The 10,707-nt window shown below is 30.7% G+C and overlaps 2 protein-coding genes across 3 annotated transcripts; one reads left to right on the forward strand and one right to left on the reverse strand.

Moving 5' to 3' along the window:
- Window positions 1-1,065: 1,065 nt before the first annotated feature.
- On the forward strand, window positions 1,066-6,048 carry LOC108470659 (uncharacterized). 2 transcript variants are annotated; one of them, XM_053021869.1, is made up of 8 exons: window positions 1,066-1,599; window positions 1,720-1,777; window positions 2,531-2,645; window positions 2,753-2,823; window positions 3,665-3,952; window positions 4,168-4,210; window positions 5,414-5,522; window positions 5,760-6,048. In XM_053021869.1, the coding sequence occupies exons 2-8, from the start codon at window positions 1,754-1,756 to the stop codon at window positions 5,836-5,838; spliced, it is 729 nt and encodes a 242-aa protein (XP_052877829.1). In that variant the 5' UTR covers window positions 1,066-1,599; window positions 1,720-1,753; the 3' UTR covers window positions 5,839-6,048. The 2 variants fall into 2 exon arrangements, with proteins under 2 accessions (XP_052877829.1, XP_017627542.1); XM_017772053.2 differs by lacking the exon at window positions 1,066-1,599 and having other exon boundaries at window positions 1,634-1,777.
- A 248-nt stretch (window positions 6,049-6,296) lies between these two features.
- On the reverse strand, window positions 6,297-8,835 carry LOC108472581 (ras-related protein RABH1e). The gene is made up of 6 exons (XM_017774125.2): window positions 8,504-8,835; window positions 7,979-8,049; window positions 7,309-7,397; window positions 7,117-7,228; window positions 6,889-6,979; window positions 6,297-6,795 (listed from the first exon to the last, which is right to left on the reverse strand). The coding sequence occupies exons 1-6, from the start codon at window positions 8,618-8,620 to the stop codon at window positions 6,649-6,651; spliced, it is 627 nt and encodes a 208-aa protein (XP_017629614.1). The 5' UTR covers window positions 8,621-8,835; the 3' UTR covers window positions 6,297-6,648.
- Between the last annotated feature and the right edge of the window lie 1,872 nt (window positions 8,836-10,707).

Here is a 10,707-nt window from a genome sequence, read left to right on the forward strand (position 1 = left end):
AAATAATGTTTTTAATGTCTTTATTTTCTTTTGGATCTTAATTTTTTTTTGTGTATTTTATCCTGACTTTTTAGAGTTCTTTTGCAAGTGACTTAAAAGAAGGTACTCGCTTTCTTATTTTAAATCTCACATGGGTTAGCCGACGGGTTATAAAGGGCTAAAAGTGATTTTTCAAAAAATATATATTTTTAAAATTTTTAAAGTTAGGACTAAATTGACAGTTTTTGTAAATATTGAGGGTCAAATTTATTGAATTTTTTTTAATTAGAACAAAAATGAAAAATTTAGTAAACATTGAATTTGTTGATTTTTTTAAATTTAGGATTAAATTGATAGAATGTGTAAACATTAGAGGGCTAATTTTGCTACTAGATTAATTAAAAAAAAGGCAAGGATTTACCTCCGTGGAAAAGATGATTCATTCGGATCCGCATGAAAGCCCAACTCCATTGCATTGCCAGAATCCATGTTGTATATTTGAAAGAGGTCGACCTCCTTGCTGGCCGCAATAGCTGCTGAATCTTCTACTAGTACATAGACAACCGTGTGGACCGATGGGCTTACCAACCTCATAAGCTCAAAGTAACTAAAATATTTAATTTCGAAAAAATTAGTAATTAAATAAATAATAATATTATTATTTAGATACCATTTTATAGTTTATTCATAAAAAAATTTCAACATGCCCACATTTTAATTTAATAAAAAATTAATTTACACATTTCAAAATGAATAAAGGTTTATTTATTAATTTATTCAATAAAAATCTAACACATGTGATTAATTTTGCAATGGAAGAAGTATGCCATATTTGGTTAATAAGGTGATTTTAAAATTGAAATATTAGATTTCGTTTTTGTGCAGAGATGAATTTAGATAGATAATGTATTTACTTGTGATTAGTGTAAAAATAATGATAATGATGAAATTAAATATTATAACAATCTTTGTAACATAAGATAAAAATAAACTAAACATACGGTACTTTCCATCCAAATTTAGCCTTAGATATATATGGAGGAATTGAAGATATTGTATGAAGAGTATTGATAAGGTGTAGGGCTAAAATTTAATTAGACGTACATACAAATAAGGAAATAGAAAAAGAAAAGAGTGGATCTAAGTCGATGCTGACAGACAGAAAACAGCGAGAGGTGACAGAAGAGTGGAGTGACCCGTGATCTCTTTTTCCTTAACAACTTTTGTCTCCTCCTCTAATTTTTTCTTTTTTGGTTTCAGCTTGTAGCTTCACGTGCACCTTACCTTAAATCTTGTATATTCAATCTTTTCTGTTTTTCTCATCTTGCCCTCCACAATCCACCAATTTCTTATTTTATCTTTTACATAACAAATAATCAATATCTCTAAATTCAAACTAATTACAATTCTTGAATATCAATATCTTTTCAATTATTAACAAAATTTTATTATTTAAAATTTAAAAGATTTTTTATTTTAGGATTAACTTAGAATCAAAAGAAAGAAAGTAGATAATAAGGGAAGGAAGAGAAGGGGCAATTAGGTCAAAGAGAAGGAATGTCGTTGTCGTCCAAGTCGTGATCGCCAGCATTTCTTAGGCTAATCGCGCCACCCTCCGATGTAACCCCTTTTTAACGTTCTCTTTTTTATTTCTTATACTATAAATATAGAATTATAATAACTTCACTGCGACTTACACAGCAAAAAGAAATTTCATGTACATTTCTTTATTTTTCTCAGATTTTTCTCACTCTCTGCCTCCTTTTTCTCTCCAATGTTAGTTGAATCGATCCAGGAGGTCAGATTTATTTTCTTTTCTTTTCTTTAGTTTTTTAATTTTTTATTATTATTGGTTCCTTTATGTTTCTGTTTCTAAATTGGAGCTGTTTCTGTGTTGTTTTTTTTTTTTAAATTTGGATTGTGTACTAGATTTACCGCTTGAGAAATTGTAGGGAAAACGGTGAAGGAAATTTTTATAATTCAAGATTTCTTGCATTTTCACTGCTTTGGATTCATTCTCTCGTTCTCCTTCTTTTTCTAGGTGGTGGACTTTTCTTTTAATGGCATATTCATAGCCGTTTTGATTTCGTCATCTTCCATTGCTCTTTTTTTTTTTTTTTAAGTTATTTCGTTTCCTTTTATTTATTTATTTTAGGAAACTTGAATTTCCTGTTTGGTAATTCCGAAAATGTAAGAAAAGATGATGATTTCACTTCAAATTGTTGCATTTTCTTCTGTTTCTTGGCCAAATGGAATTGCTGTTTTCTTTCTTGCATTGCATTATTTATGATTCCTATTTCACATTGAAAAAAGAAAAAAGAAAAACAATTAAAAACAATGTCTCTGTAAATTAGTAAATTAGATTCTTTTTCCTTCAATTTTTTGCAGTAAATTGCCTCCCCTTACTGAATCCGAGAATAGTGTTGACACCAACTTGTGCTTTTAGTTTGGAAATAATCCAAAAATGGAAAACAAATTAATTTTTCCCATTGTTCCGTCGTCATTGTGGCTTTCATATCAATGCTTGATTTTAACACATAATTACTTCCAGGAAAAACCATTCTTATCAGGGATGGTGGATGGAAGCACCAATTTGCCAGTCAACCTTTCTTGCTTTGAGCTGATTAAACCAAGCTTGGATGAGACCAACCAGCATTGTTCTCTTGGTAAGGATATTAATGTCAGATATAATAGTGTTCAATGTCCTATTCTAATACATGTCTTGCCCATTCTTTTCCGCATGTTTAATGAATTCCTTTTGCTGAAATTTCAGATGTCTTGCCTATTCTAATAGAGGAAACTTCATTTTCAGCAAGAGAAAAATGCAGCTTAAACACTTCACAAGTAAGTTCATTCCTAATCTGCTGCAGTCTTTTTCTCCTACCCTATAAAACAATCCGATTGTCTTGGTCTGAGGGGAGAACTTTTAGAAACTGACTTGATCGATTGAATAATCTGAGGTGCTCTTAATCAAACCTATTTCTCTTAATAGCAGTCTGCATTGTTGTTGACGGAAATTCAGTTCCAGTTAGAGAAAAATGCAGCTTAAACACTTTCCTGAACTGACAGGTGTAAACCTGCAAAAATGTTAGTTGCATGTTTATATCTCCAGATACACACTTAAAACCTGCTATCAGTTTTGTAACCTTTTGATCATTAGTATAAAAGGCCTGTTTAAAACTTGATATGGCTTGAAAATCAGTTTCTCCTATAAAAATTGAAAGGCAAGCACACTACTCTTTGAAAGACCTGCATTTTGGCTTTCTGTTATATTCACATTCCTGGAAATCAGCTTAAAATCCCTCCTTGTGTCTTCTTTAGATCGGATCAGTTCATTTGTTGGCAAAGAGAAAATTCTCATAACTTGGAAATTAAATAAAGTGTACACTACTGCCAGCCTACTGAGATGCTTTCATTATAGAACATGTGCTTGACTTTAAATCTGTTCATGTCCCATTAGATTTAATGCTGAAGTAAATTCCTTTTTGGCTTCTATTTTTGGTATTTTCTGGATTCTATTCTCTGTAAATAATATTTCTGATCCCAATGATCTCTGTTTAAAAGTTAGTTCAAACCTTTTGTCCATTTTCAATCTATAAAATGAGACTATAAAATGGGAAATTGGAAATTATTTGAATTGTGCTTGAGCATTCTATGCTTCTATTTATTTTCAATCTTTATGCAGGGCCAGGATGTCTATAGCATTTCTGTCTTGCCTGAGGAAGGAAACATGAATCCAAAATGCACACCACAGTTAACTTTTTTGAGCCTCTTAGAAGTTCCTTTTTCATCAAAAAACCAGATGTGCTTGGATGAGCAATTGAGTTGCCAGAACTGCATCGATTTGAAAGTGGATAGTGAAGATGCTTATTCATCGTGCATTCTGGATATAAACATTGAGAAAGAGACTCCCGACCTACTGAAATCTAATGATGAAACTGTTGGTAATTCAAAAAGTGAAGGCGTGGTTACAGTAAGTTCGATTTACTTATCTTTACATTGATCTTGTAGAAAGTTTCTCTTCATTTTAAAGGGCATATGCAGTGAATTGCAGATCATACACAGTTACTATATACCTACTTTAATCATCTAATCATCAAAGGATTGCTGATTTTCCTTGAGTCTTGGACTCTTGGTCTTTATCTTCCTTTACCCTCGATGCTAACATTAAATCTCAATGAATTACAGCATTTGCAGAAGGTGTTACAAAGACAAGCAAGCTTAAACATAGGTGAGAGTTCACTCAGCTTTGATCTGACAATGAGTTAATTGCACTAAATCATACTCTGAGAGGTAGTAAGCATATTCTATTTGTTGGAGATTGAGTGGGGTCTAGTCGCATTCTCTTCACACTGATTGACGATCTTGTTTGACAATGGTGAATTTATTGACAAATCATGGTTTTGAAATAAATGTCCAAAGGCCGTTCATTTCAGAAAGCAGCTGATAACAATCTCAGCAACCAGTGTAGAGCTGGAAAAGAAGAAAGAAAATTTCTTTGTCACACAATCTGGATGGTGCCATTACCTACAAAAAGGTCATTGATGCAAAAGTTTGATACATTGACAGGAGGTGAGTAGAAAAGAGTAAATGTAAGATTAAGAGAGTTAGCGCCATATGGAGAGTAAAACAAAATCCATGCACTTGCAATGAACACATGAACCATTGTCAAACATGATGGTTGATGAGTGTGAAATAAATAGCACTGGACCCCATTCAATCTCCAACGCTAGTACTATATATAATGTTTTGAACACTTGTTTGAGTATCCCCCATAAATTATCTATGGATTCATTTTCCATTTCCATGATTTAGCCATGATTGCATTCTTTTGCTTAAGACACGGTTGATAGTTTCTTCTGAACAAAAAACATCCAAAGGAGTAGAACATTCTGCTAGTAACCTAGCTGTCATGAAGAAAATTCTGTCTAATGTTTCATGCATATTGTTTGATGTGGTGTTTTGACATCAAGACTAACATTTTTTTCAATAGAATGTTTATGACAACTATAAGAAAAACAGAGGTTCCCTTGGTAATATGTTCACGTGGAAGTTATTAGAGTTGGAAAACAGGTTTATATTCTTGTAGCCGTGGCTGTAGACCCAAACTTTCACCTTCAAGAAGATTAAAGCTGACAAAAGAACTTCATTGACACATTTAATTTCAGTGCACTAACAATTTAGAACAAATGGACCAAATACAGAGTTTTGTACTTCACAACTCTGTGTGGAACTTTTACTTCAAAGGGCTTTGAGGAATTGTAAGATCGAACTCGATTATCTCAATCAGTAAAAGCTATGTGGTTTTTGGAATTGTCTGCTACCTTTTCTCTGTGCCATTTACTGTCTACTTCCATTTGTGCATATTACATGTTTGCTTCCTCATGCAATGCGGAATTTGTTTACAACTAAAAACTGAATTTGACTGGAACAGAGAAATCATCGAACGAGAGGGTTCATGATGCACCAAGCAACAGATGGAGAAGATACAAAAGAGCTGCATCATTTGATTCGAGGAAAATTGTCCTCCTTTTCTCAATCTTGTAAGCTCTTTTCTAGAAATCAAGCAGTTTATTTTTGAACTACAAATTTTCATAATTGATACTTCCATTTAGCAAAGACAAAAGATGAGTAATAATCTCGTGTGGACATATTTCAAATCTAATGTGAGGGAGGGGTAGGAAATATAAGGGTTTATGGAATTTTATTATGTTTTAGAGAATGTGTTTAGGTTATAAGTTGTTTGTAAACTGAAACATTTGATTGTTTGTTTGGATCAGGTCAAGTGTGGGGACATTGATCTTGATTTATCTCACGCTGAGAGTTAGACAAACAATTGATGGGTTCAATCATGTGTAGCACCTCCTTCAATTTGTTTTCTTTTTCCGTCTTCAGAACAGCTGGCTGGCTTTGTATGTTCCTTTTTTTTCTGAGTTTCGATTGTAAATACGAGTAGAGAGATTCAGCATGTGCCAACAGATTTTTCGAATATTGTTGGAAACTTCTAGTTTTACCTGTTGTATTACATGATAACCTAGTACGGCTCTCAATAAATGAGTATTCACCAAATTTGATTCAGTCGGGTTCAATTGATTTTGATTTAATTCTAACAACATCAACTAAATTCAAGTTTGATATATTCCTAGTAAGTAATAAAATATTTTTATTTAATAAATTAAAGAATAAATAATGATTTGAAGTGAAGCAAATAAAAATCGAGAATTTTTTTATTAGGTAAGCAAACTTAATTTTTGAAACTCAAAATTTGAATAGAATTTACAGCATTAAAGTTATACTATGAAATTATGTTTTGAGGGTTCTTTTTTTGATGGCTGAACTTTCCGTTCCCACGACCCCCCGGAAGGAGGGGAAAATGAAAAGGAAGCTTTCATTTTAATATAGAATATTAATCTGACATCATGAGCATTAAAGATCCCCAACACCCAATAAATGACTACTCCTAGAATGTAATTTTCCGAGACACAAAAAAAAAAAATAGAGTTGGAACTATACTTCCCACCCAAATGCATGGAATAATATAAAAAGACTTCACGAACTACCACAAACAAAATGAATCACAATGCTTTTACCGTGTCTGCTAAGTTTTACTCGTGTGGTTAAATAAAAATGCTTAAATGCTTTCTTGTTTAGTAAAACACATTATCTGTTTTAACATGCACAACCCCCTCCCTGCTGCTCTGTATTCTGGGATGAATTGCCGCTCGACTTCAAGTTCACATCAACCATGTCTTCCTGTTTTGTTGAAGAAAGGGTTTCCATCCCTGGTAATGCTGCTGCTATCTTGCGGAACAGTGGCTGCATTTCACATTCATTCATGCAACTCCCAAGTTAACAAACACACGTGTATATATGTATATTACTATCAAATAATGTTGTTTTGTTTATCACCTTGATGTTGAATCCGGCTTTGGCACTGGTTTCAATGAACATGATTCCAAATTCTTTTGCCTTGTTATCTCCTTCCTCTATGGAAACCTGCCTGTTTAATCATCAATCGACGGTATAAATGGAAATAACATTAAGAATTACTCTAAGCTGTGAGTGTTTAAAACCCTCTTAATCATTTAGATATTGAAAATCGATCTAAAAGGTTGAAGTTTCCAACTCAACACTGACCTTTTATCAACAAGATCAGTTTTGTTGCCAACTAGGACAATAATGACATCACTGCCTCGTTCTGTGCGTACCTCTTCAACCCACTTTGAAGTGTTCAAAAATGATTGCCTATCTGCAAGGAGATATCTAAGTGAGGAATATAAATAATCTAATATTCCTGGTTATCATGGGAGAGTTGTTTTATATACTTACTAGCTACATCATAGACAATTACTGCAACAGAAGAATCTCTAATATAACTTGGAATCAGACTCCTAAATCTCTCCTGGCCAGCCGTATCCCTGTGAGATTATAAGATAGAACTCAAATGAAGATAAGTCAATTGAAAATCTTGAAGAGCCTATCAATTATATAAACCAATAAATTGGATTCATTAGCATGCTATATTCTCAAAAGGGATCATCAGGAACCGAATATGAGAGAGACTAGACGGTTATACCAAATTTCAACTAAGCAAAATGACTTGGGAATCGATGACTCTGGATAGTTTTCTTCAAGAAGGCAGAGTTCACAACTAATGAATTAGTTTCTATTTCTAAAAAGTTGTCACATTTCCCAACTGCATAGAAGAAGAAATGCTGGGAGATTTCAACAAGAAAACGTGATTTTTTGTTTGTTTGTTTCACCAATTCGAAGCTCCAAGGGTGACAACACATTATATCTGCCTCACAACAAAGGCAAGCTCTTTTTGGAAATAATTCAAAGCAATCAAAGCAAAGTCCTTTTTAAGTTCAGAAGAAATGTGCTTATGCTCATTCAACATTGATGGAAACCGTTGAAGAGTCGTATAAAATAGGCGTTGAACAGAGTTATCCAAGATTTTACATCGTTAGAAAGAGAGAAAAGGAAGGAATCGTAGTACCAAAGCTGCAATCGAACCGTTCCATCTTCAAGATACATTGTTTTTGACAAAAAATCAATTCCTATAGTGGCCTGCAATTGATTTACGTCAATAAATCACGAGCATATTCAAGGAAAATACACATCTACACTGTCGATTCACCTATGCTATGATCTAGACTACGGTAAATCCAAATTCAACAAATTTGAAACAATTAAGATAGGAACAAAAACATCATTCAAATTATAAAATTAAAAAAAAAAAAAAGATCTGTTTGTCTGTTTAAAATATTATGCAAAATTGATGACAAATCCATTTACTTTAAAAACAAGCATATTTCAAAACTAAAAATAATTTCGTTAGAGATCAACAAAACAAGCAAAAACTATATGAAATCTGTGATTAACGCTTCAGATCAATATGTAAGTCGAATACGTTTAATGACAATGTAGGAAACAGAGGAAAAGGGCCAAATCATGCTTGAATCGGCGAGAATCAATGAAAAGGCACGTCGAATTGTTTAAAAGAAAAAGGAAAAAGGAATACCTGATAAGTGGTGTCGAATTTATCGTACATGAAGCGGGTGATGATGCTGGTTTTGCCAACGGATTGATCGCCTAAGAAGACCAGCTTGTATTTGGCGAGAGGGGACACTGTCGCCATTTTCTTTGCAATTTGTTCTCTCGATTTTTTATGGTAAACGAGAGAGATTCAGATCTGATATATGGAAGAAATATGGTTCTCAAATTATTATTATGAATACTATAGATGGAAATGGAAATTTAATGGAGATGAAAAAGGATGGAAAGCTTTGAGAAATGAGTTTAATGAATCCCTCTACATTTTTATTATATAAACGAAGTATAGGAGAAACCGCCAACCATGACGAGTAGGACGGCTCAGTCAAATTCTTTGAACCGGTATTCTCTTTCCTTTTTTACCCCTACCACCACATTTTTCTTTCTTTCTTTCTTTCTTTCTTAATAGTAAAATCCTTTTGATTTGGCATAATCGGCTATTAATATTTATATATTTTTATTTATTTATTTTTGAACATATTTATAATTTTTAAATTATTTATTCACTTGCATATTATATTAAAAAATAGTGTTATTAATATTTTAGTTAGTATTTTTATTAAAAATTTATTTGACTTTTTAAAAGATTAATGATTAAATTTAACTTTAAAAATAAATCATATTAATAAAAATATTAATATTGAGTAGTGGACGAAATTTTTCATTGCAGGATTAAGTGATTAATTTTGGTTCATCCGTTTTTTTTTTGTCCGACGTGCAATTTTGATCTAATTTTACAATGTTAAATGAATGTTGTTTTAGTTTTAACTCAAAAGTTTTGATTTAATTAATTTAAATTTAAATCTGAATTTGATAATAAATAGAAAAAAGGTTAACACTTTAGTTCTGCTTCGTCGAAATTAAAATAAATCTAAATTTATTTTAAAAAAATTAAAACAAAAATAATTTAAAGACGATTTTTAATAATAAATATAATATTTTTTATTTCATTGTTTGAAAGTGGAAGGTTTCTGAATCACTTCTTCACCTGGATTTTTACTCTTGCATTTGAGTTTTCTTTTTTCCTTATCTCTCTCATTTTAATTAATTACATCCAAAAAGAATTACTAATTAAATGAGAATTTTTTGGAAATAATAAATAAAAGTGTAAATAGGCGGATGGTAAAGTAGTAAATAATGAGATAAAAGAATTTAAATCAATCAATATTTAACTAAAAATTAGTTAATACTTTAATACACAATTTTATTAAAAATAATACACAATTCTGAAACTATGTAACAAAGTAAAATATAATATTAAATTGAAAAATAATAAATAATTTAGTAAAGCAAAATGCATAACAAATATAAAAGATATTTACATTAAATTAGTAAATATATTTAATAATAAATAAATATTTGTTGAATTTTTTTTAGAACTAGTTCACAGAAATCATTTTTACCTACACGAATGAATAATGGATAGATAAAAATAATAATTTTAAGAGTGCTTGTTTCTTTCAGTATAAACAACTTATAAAAAATTAAAGTAATAATATTATCATAATATTGTATTACCCCATAATCTTTAATAGCTCTAAAGTACCATTGTTGTTCGAATATGATTCGATATTATCTCTTCGAAAAACTATTGCTTTAATGTTTCTTTCTTTTTATATAATTCTAACTTATTAATGCTAACAATCTCATTTTTTATCGGTATTTTTATTAGATGCTACTTAATTGAATATGTCTAACTGTTGGATGCTATTTATAAATTTAGTAATATGATAAAAAAAATAAAGATATTCTCGTTGGTTCCAAAGTTTCTCTAAACTCGTGCTTTTATATATATTATAGATATATAATATAATTTATAGCATATTAAATTGAATATACTATTATAAATAAATAAAAAGGTTAATATACTAAAAATCCTTTAATTTATTAAACTCTGTTTAAACAAACTTTAATACTATTTTTATAGTTAAGTAAGCCTCTAGTCTATTATTTTTATTCAAGAAAGCACTTGATTTTAGTATTAAATGAAAATATTTTGAAATTTTAAACTAATTTGTATTTAATACTGATGTAGTTTAAGGGATTATTTAATTACAAAAGTAATATAAGGGTTCTTAAAACAAAGTACAATAATTTAAGGACTTTTTTATATTAACCTAAAAATATGTTGTCACTTGTGTTTATAAATTTAATAAAATAAAAAATGTATAA

The sequence above is a fragment of the Gossypium arboreum genome, chromosome 11, assembly GCF_025698485.1.
Source record: "Gossypium arboreum isolate Shixiya-1 chromosome 11, ASM2569848v2, whole genome shotgun sequence".
Taxonomy (NCBI): domain Eukaryota; kingdom Viridiplantae; phylum Streptophyta; class Magnoliopsida; order Malvales; family Malvaceae; genus Gossypium; species Gossypium arboreum.

What these genes read in the sequence shown, in the direction of transcription:
- LOC108472581 (XM_017774125.2), bottom strand. Translation starts at nt 8,620, where the DNA reads ATGGCGACAGTGTCCCCTCTCGCCAAATACAAGCTGGTCTTCTTAGGC. An exon ending in AATTCGACACCACTTATCAG is followed by an intron (nt 8,050 to 8,503) that starts GTATTCCTTTTT and finishes AATCAATTGCAG; the next exon opens with GCCACTATAGGAATTGATTT. An exon ending in ACGGTTCGATTGCAGCTTTG is followed by an intron (nt 7,398 to 7,978) that starts GTACTACGATTC and finishes ATAATCTCACAG; the next exon opens with GGATACGGCTGGCCAGGAGA.
- LOC108470659 (XM_053021869.1), top strand. Translation starts at nt 1,754, where the DNA reads ATGTTAGTTGAATCGATCCAGGAG. An exon ending in GCAGCTTAAACACTTCACAA is followed by an intron (nt 2,824 to 3,664) that starts GTAAGTTCATTC and finishes ATCTTTATGCAG; the next exon opens with GGCCAGGATGTCTATAGCAT. An exon ending in ACAAGCAAGCTTAAACATAG is followed by an intron (nt 4,211 to 5,413) that starts GTGAGAGTTCAC and finishes TGACTGGAACAG; the next exon opens with AGAAATCATCGAACGAGAGG.